This window comes from Euprymna scolopes, chromosome 15 (genome assembly GCF_053919585.1).
Source record: "Euprymna scolopes isolate OS-2025 chromosome 15, ASM5391958v1, whole genome shotgun sequence".
Classification (NCBI taxonomy): domain Eukaryota; kingdom Metazoa; phylum Mollusca; class Cephalopoda; order Sepiida; family Sepiolidae; genus Euprymna; species Euprymna scolopes.
Genome location: NC_136496.1, coordinates 131521924 through 131545235, shown reverse-complemented (window position 1 = coordinate 131545235; position 23312 = coordinate 131521924). Strand labels below are relative to the sequence as shown.

The 23312-nt window shown below is 29.3% G+C and overlaps 1 protein-coding gene across 1 annotated transcript in view; it reads right to left on the bottom strand.

Annotated features, from left to right (window-relative positions):
• LOC145294150 (uncharacterized) overlaps positions 1-23312 on the bottom strand; it is a 218126-nt gene that overhangs the window by 13516 nt on the left and 181298 nt on the right. The window contains exon 2 of the mRNA XM_080141258.1: positions 21918-22193. Within this exon, the coding sequence (XP_079997384.1) occupies positions 21918-22193 (276 nt within the window). The remainder of the gene's footprint in view (positions 1-21917; positions 22194-23312) is intronic.

The window sequence follows — 23312 nt, the reverse complement described above, 5'->3', positions numbered from 1 at the left end:
TTCAGATGAACATATTTCAACTAAAACAAAAATTTATTGATCGAAATAAGCACAGTCAGAATTTTTCATATAAACTTAAATTATATATATAATATATATTTATATATATTATATATATGAATATATATGTGTGTGATTGTACGCATCTTTCTATTTCTTCTTTTGACAAAGAGGTATATCTAAAAACATTAGGAACTTTACACACATTATATTCGTAAATAAATAAATAGCCGTTATATGTTAAAACAGCTGTACGTGGATGAATATATTTATCTATATAAATAGCCACACTGATGAGTTTTACGATGACAAACATATAAGTATGATTATAAATAACAAAAATTTATTATTAGAAATATGTATAGGGCGTCGGGATGTGTTAAAAACATATATATACATGTTATAAAATGTCATGTACATAAACACACACACACACACACACACACACACACACACACATATATATATATATATATATATATATATATATATATATATATATATATATATATATATATATATACCTTCTGATGAGAAGGAAAGAATTTCTTCGAAACTCCGCGGATTAAGGACTATCCATTAATCTAGTGTTTCCTTTTCAGATTAAATATGTTTTTAACTCATTTCAAAGTGTTTTTTTAACATATTTTATTAACTGTTTGCTTATATATACATATATATATATATATATATATATATATATATATATATATATATACATACGTTGATTTTTTTTAGTTACTTAGAAAGATTCGTTGTTGTAAAAAAGTTTCTTATTTTGTATAACAAAAATAAACATCTATTGGATATAGATGTAAATGACTTTTATATCATCTTATATATATATATATATATATATATATATATATATATATATATTTATATATATATATAGTAATTTATAAAATATATATGGCCATTAAGCTACAGTTTACGCATAAATCTATACTTTCGTATATTAAATTTATGTGAGTAAATGAAGTAGTTATATATATATATATGTGTGTGTGTCTGTGTGTGTGTGCTTGTGTGTGTGTGCGCGCGCGTGTGTGTGTATATGTATGTATGTATGTATGTATGTATTATAGATATTGATCACGAACACTTGTTCCAATATATATAATTGAAACACACACACCAATACGTGTCTATCGGTATTGGCGCGTGTGTGCGTGTGGCTTCATGTTCGTCTATATGTATATGTCAGTCATAGGCGCATGTTTTTGATTTATGGCAGAAAACAATGCCGAATGAATCCACCGACCCAAACTTGTACTTTTCAACTGCTTCACTATCTTTTCTGGCCGCATCAAATTCCCATTAAGCATGAGGTTTTGATTCACCTTTCCCCCCCCCCAAATTTGCTTTTTCGCATTCCGCATTTTCTTTACTGCGATCAAACATCATCTGTTCTATAATAAAGACCAATGCGCATTTATGTATAAATAATATGTCATAATTTTGGTTATTTCAATTAAGTTATGAAAATATATATGACAATTAAATTACACAGTCTTCGTCAGGCTTTAATATATATATATATATATATATATATATATATATATATATATATATATATATATCATCGGGATAGAGTAGAATTAAGATATCGGATCTTATCAGCACAAACTACACAAATGACTAAACTTACTTGCATATAGATTTTTATAATAATAATAATAATAATAATAATAATAATAATAATAATAATAAAAATAATAATAATAATAATAATAATAATAATAATAATAATAATAATAATAAAATTTATTAATATGAATATTCTTCTGCAGTTTCATGAATTGTTGAATTTTTAAATTCTTTGATATTTTTATTGTACGACTAAATTTAAATATAGATGACACACTAGATAAGGAATGACATAAATTGATATAAATGAATATTCAAAATGTTGTGTTTTGCCCCGTTTTGCATAGATACGAAAATGTGAAAGTTGTTACAGTAAAAATGGAAAATCGAAGCAGGAGAATTTTTATAGCTGATAGTTTATTATTAGTTTATTGTAGTAGAATGTCGATTTATCTAAGCACAGTCCTGATTTAACTATGCAATCAACTCCTCAAATGTCTCGCAAAACAGAGTAAAACACAGAACATCATTCGCTTCGAACACAATTTTTCCCCCGATTCTCTCCCCATCGTATCTTAATTCTTAAAAGTGTTTGTAACACTTTATTTATATCGGTCTTCACCGGAATACAAACAATAAATTTTTCATATTTTCATTTTCGCATCAATCTAAAAATTATCATAAAAATCACAGTTGCATCTCAAACACGACTTACACGCACGCCCTTAACCTACATTTCATTACCGTCTAGGTAATAATACTTATTAACATTCATGCTTTTTCGATAGCCACGCCGCAATTTTGTTACAAAAGACCCCATTTTAATGGCGGCTGTCTGCCATATTTGAAGTTGGCCAATTCTTTTACGTTTGATAAATGCCAGAAGCATTATTTGTCTACGACGATTGTTCAAGGAGATAAGGAATGCTTGATACAAAGCATGAGAGCAAACACTTGAGTATTCTCATAAATTTATGGAAAAGGGTCGATATTTGATGCCTGAAGGATGTATACCATACGGCGTGAAACTTTTCGGCTTCCAATCTTTTCTCCTCAATACAAGCATTAAACAAGTATAACAATAACTTTTATAACAACGGTCTGTTCGACAGATAAAGTTAATTATTATTGAGGACTGTTTATTATCATTTGTTTTGTTTTCAGTTTTACTTATAGCAATTCTTGGAATTATATAGTTTTAGTAATATAGTCACCAATTATACAAGATATGCCAGTACCTTATGGGTGACCTTAAAGTGCATAGGGCTGTGAGGCCCCAATTTGGGAGATTAAGGAGTAAAGAATTGCCTCTTTATTATCATTGCTCCCAAGTTCGCTCTGATTATAGTGACAGTGCCCGTCACAGTCTGATCTATGGAAAGAATAGTAACTATCGTTGAAAAACTATATATATATATATATATATATATATATATATATATATATATATATATATATATATATACTAGAAAAATCCTCGTTCTATGATGTGTAAAATTAATTCCACTAAAATAACATTTTTTATAAATTAATATATCATAATACTAAACCTTATGTCTAGAATCTCTACTTGCATGATTTTGATTCTGCAAAATGTTTAAAATACATAAACTTGTAGAACGTTATGAAGAAAAACAATGTCTCATGAATTCATGTTTAATAATTGACGAAACCTGGCGCATGCGAGTAGTTTACATTAAAGGCTAGATCGGTGGTATCTTCAACCACGCACCAAAAGCTACAATTTGCGCACAATGTAAGCTTCCTAGACTTGAGGAAGCGCTTATTGTAAAGATGGTCCGATGGTTTGGGCACGCCCTGCGTCCTCCACCAACTGATCTGATTCACAAGACAAAAGCCCCGCTGCCGGGATGGCGCAAGCAGAGTCGTGGTCAACTGAGGCTCGTAATGTAAGGTTGTGACCCTTTGGGCTGCGATCATAGCGTAGTATCTGTGTTAACTGTGCCAAGGGTCGAAACATTATTATTATTATTATTATTATTATTAATAATAATAATAATAATAATAATAATAATAATAATAATAATAATAATAATAATAATAATAATAATAATTGATTCGCGTGACGGTGGGTCGCGGGATCAATTATTATGATTAGAAAAATACACAATTAAATTGGGAAAAAAATGATTGACGTATAATATAATAAATATCGCAAAAGGAATGTGAAAATAGAAAATAGATGTAAACATGATTTTGGGGTTTGCATAAACAAATAACTAGATATGGGTTTGCATCAGCTGTTGGTCTGAGACACGTAATAAGACACGTGATGAAATGTAGCTTTGGGAAGATTCTAGGCAGTGCTTAGCTGGACATCAGAGGGAACGGACGACTATAGGAGAGTTGGTCTCCATGACGCAGGGAGAGGCGTTATTTCAGGCAGCCAAGATGTGAAAGGCGTGTAATCTCTCTATAAATGCTGGCCGGATCATGAAAATAAATGTTCGTAAATGCTTCAGGTATGTGTTGTGTTATTTACATGTGTTAAAAAGAACTGTTTGTCTACAACTGTTTCGATACGTACATGTCAATCGTTTCCTGTTAGAACTGTTGCATAACTGTTAAAATATACACACTAGACGATCAACTAAATGATACGATGTATATACATACACACATTTACACGTACATGAATATACAGATCATATATAAAAATATATATAAAACCCAACTATTCAACATGTACGTCGCTATAGAACGTATTCATACACACAACGTAACAGAACTGGAGAAGTTAATAAACAAAACCAGAATATTCAGCCAGAATATTAGAATAGAATTTAAAATGGAAAAGTGTCTACTACTAGGTTGGAAAAGGAGGAAAACTAAAGATATCAGAAGTTATGATACTGTCCAATTAAAAAGAGATTAGGGCACTCGGTGAATATAACGCAAGTATCTAGGAGTTCTGGAATTAGACATCATCAAATCTACAGAAATGAAAGAAAGGGTTGGAAAAGAGAACCCGAGAAGAAGAGAACTCTTAACAAAACCACGCAGTAGCAATAAAAATCTGGCAGTATCGATAATAAAGTGCTCTGGACCATTCATAAGCTGGGCCCAAGAAGAACTTATCTTAATCTCTACTGACAGCCACACAGAACAACGCGATTAGAATCACCCACATTAAAGCTAAAATATATAAAACACACAAAAAACAGTAAATATATACTCTGTAGATGAAGAGACGAAATAATAAACCACATAATAAGTAAATGCAACAAATTGTCCCAAAATTGATATAAGGACATGTACGACTGCATGTGAAAGGCAGTGCACTGAGAACTCGAACATGCGAGGAAATGGTACAAACACAAACTGGAGGTAGTACTGGAAAATGAAAACCACAAAATCGTTTGAGATATGGAGATACAAACAGATAAACTAATTTAAGTAAGAAAACCAAAGTTCTTTGCAGTAGGACTACGAAAGCGAATTTTTGTTGTCAATAAAACCTTAGTTGAATCTCAGGCAAACACGTTATATCAAAATAACGATAGGGCCGTGATTCGTCTCTTTTGTAAAAAAGTAGATCGAAAAAGGAAATGGTTAACATGATGCAAGGAAGACATAAAACAAAATGAAGATATGATGACAATATTGAAATGATCTATTTTAGTAAGATAGCCTCTAGGGATCTGTTAGGATCAAAGAACAATAAGACAAGAAATAAATCGTGATATGTCATCTGACCTAGATCCTCCCAATGCCAGATTTGTGGAACATATTTCAATGGGTTGGGTGGTTGCATTCTTTGTTCTTTAAATGTATTCTTTTTATTTTAACAACTGTGGCTTCTTATTGTCGCGTTGCCAAATTCGGTTCTTTTCAATGGCGAAAATGGCAACATCCTGTCATCCTTCACTTGTCGAGGAATTTCCATGAAAAAACTTCGAAAAATTATTTTTAAAAAAATAGACGGTTGAAATGAAAAGAGAAAACGGAATCCTTATGATATGTGTAGACTGTTGAATCCCGATTAGCATTTCAGAAAGAGGAAACTTAAAAAAAAAAAAATAGTAAAAAAAAAAAATAGAAAATGCTTATTAGTTTCTTCCAAATGTCAGATTTCTGGCATAACGAATTGAATCACAATACATAAATGCATCGTTTATTTGTGTCACGGATCTTAGATTAAGTTATTCGCTTAGAGTCAAGTTTGTTTGGTCTTTTTGACTTCCGGTATCTCTCGTCTTTTTGACTTCCGGTATCTCTCGTCCATTTAACTGGATACTTAGTAATGATCAAGCGTACAAGAAAGCCCTTTAAAACATAGAGAAAATGGGGCTTTCACAGCATCCAAGAGGAACATAATAAATAATCAGAAGTAATCATATCTTGCTTGTCACCATCAACCCATCCACATAGAAGAAACCATGAGCTAAAAACCGCAAACAAACTTGACGTTAGCTAATTATTATCCTATGTTAATGATTAATTGATAAAGCAAAACTTTTTTAATAATTATTAACATTTGTAAATTGTTTGAAAAATTACTAAAGTTTTAACTTGTTTGAATAATTTAAAAATTTGTAAATTGTTTGAAAAATTATTAAAGTTTTAACTTGTTTGAATAATTATTAAATTTGTAAATTGTTTGAAAAATTATTAAAGTTTTAACTTGTTTGAATAATTATTAAATTTATAAATTGTTTGAAAAATTATTAAGGTGTTAAATTGTTTGAATAATTATTAAATTTGTAAATTGTTGAAAAATTATTAAAGCCTTAACTTGTTTGAATAACTATTAAATTTGTAAATTGTTTGAAAAATTATTAAAGTTTTAAATTGTTTGAATAATTATTAAATTTGTAAATTGTTTGAACAATTATTAAATTTTTAAATTGTTTGACAAATTATTAAAGTTTTAAATTGTTTTAATAATTATTAAATATTGTAATATATTGGAAAAATTATTAATGTTAGAAATTTTTTTAGTTTATAACTGGCTTGAATAATTATTAAAATTTATAACTTGCTTGAAAAATTATTAAAATTTGTAAGTTGTGGTTATAAAAATTTGTAAATTGTTTTAATACTTATAAAAATTTCTAAATTGTTTTAAAACTTATAAAACTTTGTAACTTGTTTTAATAAACATAAAAAATTGTAACTTGTTTTGAAAATTACTTTAATTTGTAAGTTGTTTGACAAAATTATTTCAATTTGAAAGTTCTTGGAAAAATTATTTCAATATGTACGTTGCTTTTAAAATTATTTAAATTTGTAAGTTGTGTGAAAAATTATTTAAATTTGTAAGTTTTTTAAAAGTTATTTCAACTTGTATGTTATTTGAAAAATTATTTAAATTCGTAAGTTGTTTTAAAAATTATTTAAATTTGTAACTTGTTTGAAAAGTTATTTGAATAATTATTAAAATTTATAAGTTGTTTGAAAAATTATTTAAATGTTTATGTTGTTTGAAAAAATTTTTAAATTTGTAGTTGTTTGAAAAATTATTTTAATTTATAAGTTGTTTGAAAAATTATTTCAATTTGTATGTGGTTTGAAAAATTATTTGAATTTGTAAGTTGTTTGAAGAATTATGTACATTCATAAGTTGTTTGAAAAATTATTTAAATTAGTAACTTGTTTTTAAAATTATTTTAATTTGTAGGCTGTTTGAAAAATATTTGAATTTGTAAGTTGTTTTAAAAATTATTACTATATATATGTTGTTTGAAAAATTATAAAGTTTGACATTGTTTTAATAATTATTAAAGGTTGTAATTGTTTTAATATTATTAAAGTTTTAAAATGTGTGATTAATTATTAAAGTTTAAATATTTTGAAATAATAATTTAGGTTTTTACTTTGTTTCAATAATTAATAAATATTAAATATGTTTAAAGAAGATTAAACTTTTAATCTTGCTTCGATAATTATTATACTTTGAAAATTCTTTGGATAATTAAAAAGTTTGAAATCTTTAGAATTCTTATTAAAGATTGAAATTTGTCGAATAATTATTAACATTTGTACGTTGTTTAGCTAATTTATAAAGTAGGCAACTTGTTTGAGAAATTTTTAAGGTTTTTAACTTGTTTAAAAATATTAAAATTTGTGACTTGTTTGAATAATTATTAAAATTTGTACTTGCTTTAATATCTATTAAATTTGAAATTATTTATATATATTATAAAGTCTGAAATCGTTTGAATAAGTATCAAAGATTGTAATTTTTTAAATAATTATTAAAGTTCAAAACTTGTTTAACTAATTATGAAAATTTTATACTTGATTGAATAATTATTAAATTTGAAATTGTTTGTATAATTATAAAAGTATGATTTTTTTTACTAATTATTAAAGTTTTAACTTGTTATATAATTATTAAAATATGTAACTTGTTTTACTAATTATTAAAATATGTAACCTGTTTTAATAATTATTAAAATATTAAACTGGCTATAACAAATATTAAAGTTTGTAATTGTTTGTATAATTATTAAAGTCTGTAATTGATTATTTATGAAATTTTGCTTCCTGTTTAAATAATTATTTAAATTTGTAACTTGTTTTAACAATTATAAAGTTTTCAATTTTTAAAATAATTATTTAAATTTGTAACTTGTTGAATAGCCGTTAACATTTTAAACTTGCTTAAATAATTATTCAATTTAGTAACCTGTTACAATAATTATTAAAATGCGTTACTTATTTGAATAATTATTAAAGTTTGAAATTTTTGAACAATTATAAAATGTGTTACTTGTTTGAATAATTATTAGATTTGTAACCTTTTTCAATAATTACTAAAGTTTGAAATTGTTTGAATAATTATTAAAGTTTGTACTTTTTTTAATAATCTTTAAGTTAGAAATTATTGAATAACAATAAAAGTTTGAAATTTGTTAAATAATTATTTAAGCTTTAAATTGTTTGAATAATTTTTAAAGTTTGAAATTACTTTAAATAATTATTAAATTTTGATATTGTTTGAATAATTATAAAATTTGAAAACTCGTTTGAATAATAATAAGCAAAATATGCAACTATTAAAACTTGTAATTTTTTGAAAAACTGTATAAATACTTCAAATAATTTTTAAAGTTTGAAATTATTTAATAATTATCAAACTTTGAAACTTGTTTGAATAATTAATAAAGTTTTAAATTGCTTTAAAAATATGTAAGTTAAAATTGTTTGAATAAGTTTTTAACAGTTTGAATAATTATAATTGTTTGAAATTGTTCGAATTATTATAAAAGTTTGAATTTTTATTAACTGTATAAGTTGAAATTCTTTGAATACTTATTAAATTAGAAATTGTTTGAATTATTAATTAAATTATCAATTGTTTGAATAAATAATGTAATTAGAAATTGTTTGAATAATTATTAAAACTTGAAATTCTTTAATAATTATTGAAGTTCCAAATTGTTTGAATTATTATAAAATTTGAACTATCTTTTAATAAATATTAAAGTTTGAAACATTTTTGAATAATTATTAAATTTTTTAATTGTTTAAATAATTATTAAACTAAGAAATTGTTGAAATAATAAGTTTTAAATTTGATCGAATTATAATTTAAGTTAGGAATTTATTTAAATAATTATATATTCGTAACTTGAATCAAACAATACCGACTCAAGAGTTGTACAGTATGACTTCAGAGAGTATCTATTGCTTTCCAAAATTGAAGAGAAATAGGGCATAGAATCTAGGAGTTGGTCTCTGGCATCACCAAATATCTGCACGTCTCTACGTGAAGAACTCAGGAATCTACGGTGAACATTTTTAAACCGAATATTTACTAGTACGAGGGGCGTGCAATAAGTAATGTCCCTGACCCACTTTCCATAGCAGTAGAGCAACAAAACTTGGCACATTTATTAGTCTTTATCTACGTGGATACCACCCAGAGTTATGCATTTCTCCCATCGTTTGATTCAGCTCTGGAAACCGTTTTTGTAGAACACCCCAGGTTGGTCATCCAACCATGACGTGACTTCAGAAATCAAGGCTGCATCATCTGGGAAATGCTTTCATTTCAAAAACAACTTCATGGCTGGAAAGAGGTGAAAGTCAGAGGGTGCAAGGTCAGAAGAATAGGGAGGATGGAGAAGGATTTCATAACCACACGCCCGTGCTTCTGATCTGGCGACATGCGAGTTGTGGACCGGAACGTTGTCCTACAGGAGGAGGGTACCTTTGCTGATCTTGCCCCGCCTCGTGATTTTGATAGCTTCCCTTAATTTCCTCAAAAGTGAAGCATAATAGGCTCCTGTAATTGTGGTACCATTTGCCAGGAAATCTGTCATCACTACTCCGTCCTGGTCCCAGAAGACTGTGAGCATGACCTTGCCAGCGGAGGGCTGAACCCTTGCCTTCTTTGGAGGTGGTGAATCCAAGTGCTTCAACTGCATTGACTGGGCTTTGGTCTCTGGATCATAGTGATGGACCCAGGTTTCATCCTGTGTAATCAGTCTTTTGAAAAACTTTCACTCATCTTCTTGGCACATCTCCAAATTCATCCTCGAGCACACCACGCGTTCTCGCTTCTGGAATGGTGTGAGCAACCTGGGAATCCATCTGGCAGACACCTTATGCATATGCAAATGGTCTTGAATGATAGTTTCCACATATCTTGTACTAATCTTGACATCTTGGGCTATTTGGCGAATATTAATGCGTCGAGCTTCCAAAATGGCTGCCTCAACTTGACGGACAGATGCCTCATCAATGGCAGAAGGGGGAAGGCGACCAGGTCTGGGAGCTGTTTCCACAGACTTCCGGCCATGTTTGAATTCACTATGCCAGCATTTTACAATGTCATATGATGGGGCGTTATCACCATAAGTTTCTTTCATTTCATCAAAAGTCTCCTGTGGTGTGCGTCCTTTCAAATACAAAAACCGGATCACTGCTTTACATTCAACAGGCTCCATTTCACACCTGACTCAGTTCAAACACCTGTAAAACAGAAACCACAATTAGTTCAGAGCTGTAATTTGTCACATAACCCGTAGATATATAAATCATTGCACATGCAAAATTTCAGCTAGATCAGACAACTGGAAGTGGGTCAGGGGCATTACTTATTGCACGCTCTTCGTATGAGAGACGTTTGTTCCTATTTACTTGCCTCCCCACGAGGATAAAATTAGACACAAAGTTGGTTTTAAAGTTGTAGAAAGTAGCCTTTTCAAAAAGCGACACAACGTATTGAAACAAAATAAAAATTGCCGCACTCTTAAAAAAACAGACAGACATTTGTACGGGAAAACAAATAATATGGATGTCAAATTAATAATATAAATATCAAATTAATAATACGGATGTAAAATAAATAATATGGATATGAAATTAACAATATAGATGTCAAATTAATAGTATAGATGTCAAATTAATTATATGGATGTCAAAGTAATAGTGATGTAAAATTAATTATATGGATGTCAAATTAATAATATAAATGTAAATTAATAATATAGATGTCAAATTACTAATATGCATGGCAAATAAATAATATTCATGTCAAATTAATAATGTGAAAGCCAAATTCACAATATGGACCTAATATTAATAAAATAAATGTAAATTAACGATATAGATGTCAAATAAGGGTTATGGATGTCATATTAATAATATGAATGTCAAATTATAATAATATGTATGTAAAAAAATATGGCTGTAAAATTGTATTATGGGTGTCAAATTAAATAATATGGATTTAAATTAATGATATGGATGTTAAATTAAATAACATGGATGTCAAACTTATAATATAAAGGTCAAATTAATAATCTTGATGTAAAATTATTAATATGGATGTCAAAGTAATAATATAATTGTAAATTAATGATATGGATGTCAAATACATAGAATGTATTCGAATTTAATTATATGGATGTAAAATAAATAATATTGATATAAAATTAATAATATATATGTAAATTAATGATACGAATGTCAAATTAATAATATGACTGTAAAATTAATTAATGTGGATTTCAAATTAATTATCTAGAGGTCAAATTAAGTATATGGATGTCAAATAAATAATATGGACGTAAATATTTAATATGGATGTCAAAGTAATAAAATAGATGTAAAATTAATAATATGGATGTCAAATAATAATTATCAATTTTAAATTATATAATATCGATGTAAAATTATGATATGGATGTCAAAATAATAACATGAATGTCAAATTAATTACGTGGATATCATATTAAATAATATGGATGTCAAAGTAATAATATAGCTGTAAATTAATAATATGGATGCAAAATTAATATTCATATGACATTCATATTGTCAAATTAAATAATAGGGATGTAATTTAACATTATAGATATAAAAATAATATGGATGTAAAATAAATAATATTGATGTAAATTAATAATATGGATGTAAAATAGTTAATATGGATGTAAATTAGTAATATGGATGTGAATTAATAATATGGATGTAAATTAATAATATGGATCAACAACATTGATGCCAAATAATAATCATTGATTTTAAATTATATAATATCGATGTCAAAGTAATAATATAGATGTAAACTAATAACCTGAATGTCAAATTAATTATATGGATGTCATATTAAATAATATGGATGTCAAATTAATAATATGGATGTAAATTTCTAATGTAGATGTCAAAGTAATAATATTGATGTAAATTTATAATATGGATGTAAACAAATGGTATGAATGTAAATTAATAATATGGGTGTCAAATTTATAATATGGATGTAAAATTCATAATATGGATGTAAAATTAATTATATGGCTGTAAATTATGATATGGATGTCAAATTAATAGTATGGATGTTAAATTTATAATATGGATGTCAAATTTATAAAATTGATGTCAAATTACATAAAATGGATGTCAAATTAAAGATATGGATGTAAATAAATGATACGGATGTAAAAATAAGAATATGAATGTAAAATTAATTATATGGATATCAAATTAATAAAATGAGTGTCAAATTAATTATATGGATGTAATATTAAATAATATTGATGTAAAATTAACTATGTGGATATCAAATTAATAACATGAATGTCAAATTTATAATATGGATGTAATATTAAATAATATGGATGTAAAATTATGATATCGATGTCAAATTAATAATATGGATTTAAAATTATAATATCGATGTCAAAATAACATGAATGTCAAATTTAATAATACGGATATAAAATTAAATAATATCGATGTAAAATTATGATTTGGATGTCAAATTAATAATATGGATTTAAAATTAATATGAATGTAAAATTTATAATATGGATTTGAATTTTACAATATAGATATGAATTAATAATATGGATGTCAAATTAATAATATGGTTGTACAATTAAATAAATAGCGAAAAACGTGGTGACTATATAAATAAAATTGCCGAATCGCTTCTTTTAAACTTAACAGATTTAATAATAAATGAAACGTTAAATAATTTATAAATACAAATATATAACTGCGCGTGCGCGTATGTAAATTCATGTGCGCATGATCATGAGCGTACGCATATCTATCTATACTCCATTAAATGTTGGGTGTTATGTGCATTAATATTCATATTAAAACACCTTTTGTCTATTTATTTCAAAACGAAAATGCAACGTCGTTATATGTGTGTCGTGGAATTGCATTCATTTTTATAAGATCTAGCTAATTTGCATATGTTTTAAACATTCATTTTAATGCCATATTATAATAGTTTTTTTTTTTTCGGTTTTCTTATCGGAAGATCATCTTTAGTTAACTATGATGAGTAATTATGTTCATGCAGATATTCTACATGATTTATACTTTCCTAATATTTGCGTCAAAAGCTTATAGTAAACACAGACCTCTTTCTATATATATTTATGCATGCACATATATTTACCAAACTCCTCTGTCAGCTTTGGTCTGCATACATGGAATTAAATGTATAGGGTATTCGAACCGATCCGATATTTTATATTTTGCTTTTAGCCGGGTAAAATCGGGGCAAATGTGAAAATTAAAGAAATGGAATTTGCCAGGTGAAGATCGAACTACGGCCTTACGAATATGTATGCGTAAGGTAATAGATAATGATTGATGTTTAAATTTTAAGCTTCACAGTAAACATGCCCTCATAGTTAAGGCATTAACATCAATGGAATAAGTAAATCTTAAACTAAACGTTTTGGTTTCGATTCTCAGTGGTGGCGCACGAGTCATTTTTTTAAAACTTTTTAAATGATTATTATATATTGGGCCCAATATAATATAATAAATATGAATACGTCACTGGCATAAAAATACACTTGTTTTCCGTTGGCAAAATGTATTGATTCCGGTGATGCTTATTTCAGTCAATAATCTTTTGTTTTAGCTGAGATATCGTTATCTGCATTAAAAAGTTAAAAACCGAAATAACTTTTTTGTTAATCATATATATATATATATATATATATATATATATATATATATATATATATATATATATATATATATATATATATATATACACATACATATAGTAAGTTATAAAATATATATGGCGATTAAGCTATACTGAATATTCCGCGTTTCATCCACTCAAGGATTCTTCAGGCTTATGCGCGAATTCTGTGGTTGTTTGTCGTTTTTATATGCGCATCTTCTATTGAGATTTTAGTTAGCCAATCAGCTTTCTAGTATCCACCGCGCCCTTCCTATCAGCCAATGAGCATGCATTTATCGGACAAAGGCTTAGGTCAAATAGGCCTTTGTCCGATAAATGCATGCTCATTGGCTGATAGGAAGGGCGCGGTGGATACTAGAAAGCTGATTGGCTAACTAAAATCTCAATAGAAGATGCGCATATAAAAACGACAAACAACCACAGAATTCGCGCATAAGCCTGAAGAACCCCAGAGTGGATGAAACGCGGAATATTCAGTGTAGCTTAATCGCCATATACATTTTATAACTTGCTAACTAGCTCTACCTACGTATTGAGCATTTTTGAAGTAAATACTTCAAGTTTACGCATAAATCTATACTTTCGTATATAAATTTATGTGAGTAAAGTAAGTAGTTTAATATATATATATATATATATATATATATATATATATATATATATATATATATATATATATATAATAAAGAATTAATTTTACAATTCAAAAGCTTCTTTAAACTATAACGAATATAAATATTCATTTATATAGTTATCCCAACAATTATATCATAGGATTAACGAATCTCGCGATAGAGACTTCCTTTCTAGGGAAATTTTTTTTGACATAGCAAAGGCCTTTGATAGGGTATGGCATAAAGGTCTGCTCCACAAAATCTCCAGCTTCGGTATAGCTGGAAATGTCTTTTCAATTATTAAATCATCTCTCTCCGATAGGTTTATAAGAGTAATGGTTAATGGGCAAAAATCAGTACCTCACAGTATTTATTCTGATGTCAATCAGGAGTCCATCCTGAGCCCAACTCACTTCCTGATCTACATCAATGATCTCCCCAATCATAACCATAAGATCGTACGTAGACATTTATGCTGACGACACTGGCAATACTCCAAAGGCCGTAAAGGACAAGTTCTCTGCGACTCTATCTCCTCTGATCTTGAGCATGTGGTACAATTGGGAAAGGTGGCTGGTTAATTTTAATTCATGTAAAACCAAGCTTCTATCTTTACATCATCAACGCACTGAATCCCATCTGGCATCAATTAAAATGAATGGCTTTCATCTTGGAGAGGATCAATGTTTCGACAAGCTTCTGGGTCTGACATTTACTCCTTATTTGACATGGAACGCGTACATCAAATCCGTTGCCAAGGCTGATGGAAAAATGGTGGGATCACTATACCGCTTCAGTAAATATCACACTGCTGATATAATTCTCTACCCGTATATGAACCAAATACGTCCAAGGATGAAGTACTGTTGCCACATCTTGGCAGGCGCTGCCAGAAGCAGGTTATCCTGCCTTGACAGAGATCAAAATAAACTTCGTAGTCTAGTGGGGGAGGCCCATTTCTCTTCCTTGAAACCTCTTTCCCATAGAAGAGACGTTGCGAGTCTGTCTCTGCTTTATCCTTATTTTCGTTGCAAGTGCTCCTCTGAGCTTCAACATTTAATCGCTCTTTGCCTGACTTTCACAAAAAACACTCGTCTTTCTGAAACTAGTATCAATAATTTTCCCAACTCTTTATCTGTGCCTAAACCTAAACGTGGATTCCATTGACAAAGCTTCTTTCTTAGAACTACACGTCCATGGAACTTTGTTCCGTTTATCTGCTTTCCAACTGACTATAATATGGTCGTCTTCAAGTTTAACGTAAACAAATTCTTGATGAACCATCTTCTTAAGTAATCCAATATATCAAATTTCCACTACTAATACTACGATATTATCCCATTGACTATGGTTACTACGATATTTTCCAATTGATTATCGTATATTTATTAACCCTTTTCCTCGAGTGGCCTCCGGGCCTTCATAAGTGGTAATTCCTTTGTAAAAAAAACGAATGAAAAGTCCCAATACAACCAAAATAGTAAATAAATAGGGCTTGTCATAGAACACCACACTTTAAGATTGTAAATTATACTTTACGCGTCATTGTTGGACAGGATACTCAGACAAAAATATCAAGATTTCCTTAATCAGTTTTAAAGAAATACGTTATATTCCCAGGTGAAAAAAAAAATTACGATTCGAAATAATGTTTCTTCCTCGACTGCTTGCAAACAGGATCTTTCTACAAGCCTGAACTACACAATGTTTTATTTTTAATTTGTATGTATTTGTCAACATTATAAATCCGACTTCTCATCATAACGTTGACTCTTATGATCATTTCGACATGAAAATACTTAACCATTTCATATCCTTTTAACCGGATCTTTATCGTTAACTTTTAATTCACTTTTTCCATTTTCCATTTATTTTCTTTATTTCATAAATTCTAAGAAATAAAACTATTTTACATATATGACCAGTTTTCATGTAATGCAGTTTCAATTAATGTCAATACCAGCAAAATCATAGTTCTGCTATAATATTCATTTGCTAATACTTTTCCTCTGATGAGAACACCTTTTCTTTGAAACTATATGTACGTGTGTATATATGTATGCGTATATATGTACATGAGTATGCGCGCATGCGTTAATTATAATAAATTGTCTCACTTTAATTATAATGACATTAAATAGTAAAATTTAAATATATCAACTATATTAATAATAACGCAGAAAATGATTTCAAAATTTAAATACGTCAAAATGATTGTCCTTAATCAATCAAGCACTTCTAAAATTATAAACTTCTTTCTGATGAACAGTATGGATTTAGGCAAACCCATTGTACTGCATATATCAGGGATGTAATCTCTGAATGTATATACTAGGCACTGGATAAGGCAGGGAAGGTTAGGGCAGTTGCCCAAGATATATTTAAACCATTTGACAGGGTTATGCACGATGTTCTTATGAAATTATAGTATTACTTGAAAAATAGTTTACATAATCACATCTTTCTTACATAAGAGCAAAATCCAGGTTGTCCTCAATGGTCATATTTGAAAACACCATACAAAAATGCGGATGTGCCACAGGGGTTGATCCTTGTAACTTTATTATTTTTGATATTCACAAATGACCTCCTTGATAAAATTGTTTCCGAGATGGATATATTTGCTGATGACACGACGCTCTATAATAGACTCAAAGGGAAGACGAATAAATACATATCTAAAAACTGGCTGAAATCCTAAAAGAATATCTCCAGTCTATCGTGGAATGAGGCCGTAAATGAATTTAATGCTGCCAAGACTAAACTTCTTTCTTTTAATAACTACAAGAAAGCATCACAACCACGGATAGCCATAGCTAATCATACATTACTTGAAAGTACTTTGTTCAAACTTCTCGGCTTTACATTTACAGGCAATATGAATTGGAACAAATACATTGAAGCCATCGCTAAGGCTGCTTCGAAGAATGTGAGATAACTCTACTATGCTAGAAAATTACTCATACTTGGGAGTATCCTGTACCTCTACAAAGCCATCATTCGCCCATGCAAGGATTGTTATTGTCACGTCTGGGTTGGTGTATCTACCACTAGTCTTTCGTTTTTAGATAGGGTGTTTAAAAGTCGCCAACCTAATCAATCCCTCACTAAAAAACAGACTCCATCTTCTGACCTATCGCTGAAATATTACATCTCTCTGCCTGTTTTACAAATATTTTAATGCAGTATGATCTAACGAAAACAAAGAAATTGTATACTCTCGACATAAATACCCCCGACTTACTTGTCAAGCGGCAAAATCTCACCTCTAAATTTTAGAGAGCCCTAGACGGTAGAAAACCTTCTACTCAAATAATTTTTCCCTCGAACTTTAGAATTTCCTCCCAGGTCCCTGCTTACCTAATTATACTGACATAAAAATAATGCAAATAGACATCTCGCCGCTCAATTCCCTAATAGTATTCCTGTAAATTTCGTCTCAAATAGTAGTCTTTACACCAAATTGGCACTGTGTTTTGTTTGGTGTGAAATAACAGTACAATATTAAATTATAAATATACGGAAAAATAACATTAAAAATAAAATTAAAATAAAATTAAAAATAAAATTAAAATAAAATTAAAATTAAAATTGAATTAAATTAAATATTAACACAAGCTCTAAATCATTAAGTTTAAATTATTAAGTTTGAATTATTAAGTTTAAATTATAAAGTTTGAATTATTAAGTTTAAATTATTAAGTTTAAATTATTAAGTTTAAATTATTAAGTTTAAATTATTAAGTTTAAAGTATTAAGTTTAAATTATTAAGTTTAAATTATTAAGTTTAAAGTATTAAATTTTAATTATTAAGTTTAAATTATTAAGTTTAAAGTATTAAATTTTAATTATTAAGTTTAAATTATTAAGTTTAAATTATTAAGTTTAAATTATTAAGTTGAAATTATTAAGTTTAAAGTATTAAATTTTAATTATTAAGTTTAAATTATTAAGTTTAAAGTATTAAATTTTAATTATTAAGTTTAAATTATTAAGTTTAAATTATTAAGTTTAAATTATTAAGTTTAAAGTATTAAATTTTAATTATTAAGTTTAAATTATTAAGTTTAAATTATTATGTTTAAATTACTAAGTTTAAAGAATAATAATAGATGGTTAAACAAAATGAAATTTATCTTTTGGATTTCTATGAAACTCTTACGTTTGCAACAACCCTCGTACGCACAGTTGAACTCATCTCGAACACATATCTGGGAAAAGAAACTATTTTCCCGAAAGATCGTACAATACTGACTTCTATCTGACTATGCTTACATACGTAATAATACAATGCAATAAAATGTTAGATATATCAGGGCAACGTCGACGATAATCTGATCGTTGTAATATTTGTAAAAAAAATGCTATCAGAGCAAAATAAACATTTACAGAGAAAATTATTTATGCAAATCTGTTTAATAGAAAATAATGTAGAACATAAACAATAATTAAAAATAAGTTTGACCTCTAGAGTCTGACGTAGTCTTACGTAGAGGTAATTTTAAAGTGATGTGGACTTTAGGTAGAATTTCTAGAAAAGATACGATTTGAGCAGTTAAGAATCGGGAGTGAGAGATAGCGGATCGAGTCGGTCGGTGATAGATTCCAGTAGAGAGGAGCAGAATGCGTTAGTCTAGGACCAACGGCAGATTTCCAATGGGGAAACATCAGTAATACAAGTTGCTGAAATGATGGCCCAAGACTTTTTGATTCATTAGGAGAAATCTTCTTTGCAGCTGTTTCCGATGATCCATCAAACAATGTTAGAGACATACTAGGTATGTTTCTTCGATGTTACAACCCCAGAGAATTATTTGTCCCTTTTGTTAAATATCCGTGGTTAAAATGTATCTGTTGCTAAAATCTATCTGTTGTTATGAATTTTATACCATTAGACGATGCACGAGTTTAGACACACGTACATAATATACACTTCTCCATGTCATACAGAACCCCCGACAATATTACATATTCGTTCTGGCGCTGTTATGCTCCCCCAGTATACAACAAAAATATAAGAAAAAAATATATATGTAGGTGACTTTGCATAGTTTACTCCACTCGTATTTCATTCTTAAATGTGTTAATTTGTTTCAGCTCGTGTCTATTCGTTATATTGCTTTCTATAATTTTTCTTGTCTCCTAGCTTTTGTCTACTTCGTCTGTTACCTTTTGACGAGCTTTATCTTTTTTTTCTCTCTCCTTCTTTTACAGATCATCATCATCATCATCATCATCATCATCATCATCATCATCATCATTATTAGCATCATCACCATCATCTTCTTCTTCTTCTTCTTCTCCACCCCCCCCCCACTTTTTCTTTTCTTTCGTTTTTCTTTTACATATTTTACTTGTACATAGTCGTCTGTTTCATTTCCTTCTTGTATTTCTGTATTTCTCTTTTTGTTTTGTCTTTTTCTCTTCCTCTTTTATCCTCTTCGTTAACCCTTTTCCATCCCCTCCCATTTCTTCTAATATTTCTCTAAAACTTTGATACAAAGTAGAATAGATAGAAATGCGAAATTCAGCCGATGAAGCGCGAATCTAAAAGGAAAATATCTGCTCGCATTTAGTCGGCCATTTTTTTATTTGAAAATGCCGCTCTAAAGTCGCGTCTGCCTGTCATCATGAATGAGTGTTGCGTTGCTAATAATTCAGCCGGTATCGTTCACATCTGACACAATCGTCGTCGACCATCTGAAGCCTTCATCTAGCAATCTACTAAATCCAGACGGACTTGCGACCACGTACACCGCGCAATGAAAAAGGGGAAATGCCCGATGTCAAGCTGGAAAACGATTTATTAGGTGAGAGGTGAAGTCCACTAAACAAGAAATGGAGAACGAGAAAGAGAAAGAGAGAGGGAGATGTGAGGTTTTATTGTAAAAGAATAGAAAGTAAACCATTACAAAAAAAAGAGGGAAAGAATGACAAAAACTTGTCGAGGCAGTTATGAGGAAAGATAAAGAGAGAAAAGACTGGTAAGACTGACCGAGAACGAAAAATAATTATAAAGAAGTAATAGCTACGCGAAATGAGATATTTACACACACATACATACATTATATATGTACTAGCTGGACGCCCGGTGTTGCCGGATCCTACAATACGCATCAACATAATATTTTAACTTATGCAGACCGCATATGTAGTATTATAGAATCAATGCTCTATCGAATATTATATATTATGAGGAATAATTTGTCCAGTAGCCTAATTCACAATAATAATAATAATAATAATAATAATAATAATAATAATAATAATAATAACGTCGGTTATCAAGTTCCGTCTGTGTTTGTTTATAATATCACGTCAGCTGATATTTAGTCTTGACAATCTTAAAAATAGTCTTTATTCTCTTATAGATAAAAATAAATACGAATTTTTATCTATACGAGTAGAAAGACTGTCTTTAAGATCGGATTTGTTCGTTTTCGATACTTATCGGATGGATTTCTGTACAAAACATATCTAAGAACACTGTCATAAATATTTGTATGAATATACAAACGATATGCTCAGCCGTTTCGGAACTTATAAGGAATGAACTTAAACAGACACACAAACTGACTTTTATATAATTGTAAAGATAAAGATAAAGATAGAAATATATATAATTTTTATATCACGCGCACCAAGAATAATCTTCCGGCATTAGAAAATATTACCGCTGAAGGACAACACGCGGATTCTATACACTGCATTCTTCCATTTACCATCATGGAAAAAGAGAAAATATATATAAATTTCTGAAATATAATTTTAAACATGTAAATATTTGTTTATTTTACATAATCTTGCGTTGTAATTTGGCTTATAAACGTATTTCTTATGTATTTTATTTTAAAATTCAAACAACGCTTATAGCATAGAAACCACAACTTTGACTTTCATATCACGCGCACCAAGCGTAATCTCCCGGCATCAGAAAGTATCACTGCTAAAGAACAACACGCGAATTCTATAATAACTGTATTTTTCCATTTACCATAATGACGAGGAATAAAAAAAAGAAAAAATATATAAAATTCTGATGATGACGTATATAGTCGAAATATTAATTTTAAACAAATTAATTTTTTATTTTACATAATATACACCTGAAGAAGGGCGAAGGTTACACTGACCAAAGCGTTGTGAAAATAATATTAAAAATGAGAACAGTAGTTCGTAAAATCTAAATGATACAAATAATAAGGTTTAATATTCAACATAATAAGAGTAAGTGGGAGATCGTATTTTTCTTATCCTCCATCTCAAAATAAACACTTACCGGGAAGTCCGTCAGAAGAACTCGTGATTGGATAGTGTGGAGGTTGTAGAGCGTGCACGGCCGACAGCGCATGCGTCGGGTAATGGAAACTAGAATATATGGCAGCTGAATACTGTGGGCCGACAGCTACGGACGCCGCCGCCATTGCTGATGTCTGACAGGAACATAGAGAATGACACGAATGGCGTAGTTCGGTTTGTTGCTGGTGATGGTGATGAGGATGATGGGGATGTAGGGTGCTGATGATCCGCGATGTTGGACTCAATTTTCGATTTTCTGAAAAAGAAAATGGCACAATATTTATTATCACCAAAAAAAAAAGGAAAATGGCACAATATTTATTATGAACAAAAAAGGAAAATATCACAATATTTATTGTCTATAATCAGACAATGATGATCAACATTTTCAACGCAAACGAACGTTGAATAATGATGATTGACTGCTTTTTATGACTTCTGGTTTCTGCCCTTAAAACTGGTCGACGATGACAAGCTAATGTGCTTTGATGAACTTGTTGCATTTGTTCCCTCTTCAACGTACATATCCAGCTTAGTAACAAAATCACGCCCCTTCACTGTTGATGTCTCTAAATACTAGAAGGCATTCTGCTCTAATAGTTTCTTCCCTCGATCAGATAGACATATGGGATTCCATTCCTGCTATCTGCTTCTCTGACTGTACTAATATGCAGAAGTTTAAATGTCACGTAAACCAACATCTTGTTAACCTTTCATAGGCATAATCTCAAATAGTAGCTCCTTATGTTCAAGTGGTGATATGTCTTGTTTGAGGTGAGCGTGAGTAATAAAAATGTGGCCCGATCTAATAAATAATCATTTTCCTTTAAAATAACTTGAAAGACCTTTTTCTCATGAATCACTTTATTGCTCGCTTGACCATATCTAATTATCCCGGATATAGACAGAAGATACCGGAAGTAAAAAAGAGCAGACAATCTTGACTATAACTAATGAGGGTTCAGTCTATTTCTTCTTTTGTTCTGTGCTCCTGCTTGAAACTTTGAATGCAACTAGGTAACAGATCTTTAGTTTAGAAACCATAGAAACCAATACTCTATCCGATAAAGCATTCATGTTAGATAGTGACTGGAGGGAGTGGCTGAAAGCTACTAAAGGTTTCTTATTCATGATCACGTGTTAAAAAAGAGATTCATGATCAGGTGTTAAAAGAGCTGAGGAGTTAGGGTTTAGCAGCCTAAATCCACAAAAGACATCGCCCCTCTAGAAAAAAAAGACATCTAATGTGAAATGATGTAACTAATCATCTGATCGGATTGTTTTGCAAAATCAAATATGTTAATAATTTTCACCTCGGTTAAAAGAACACTCATCAATAATTAACCTAAATAGTTGATGAAGTCGGTTTGCATAT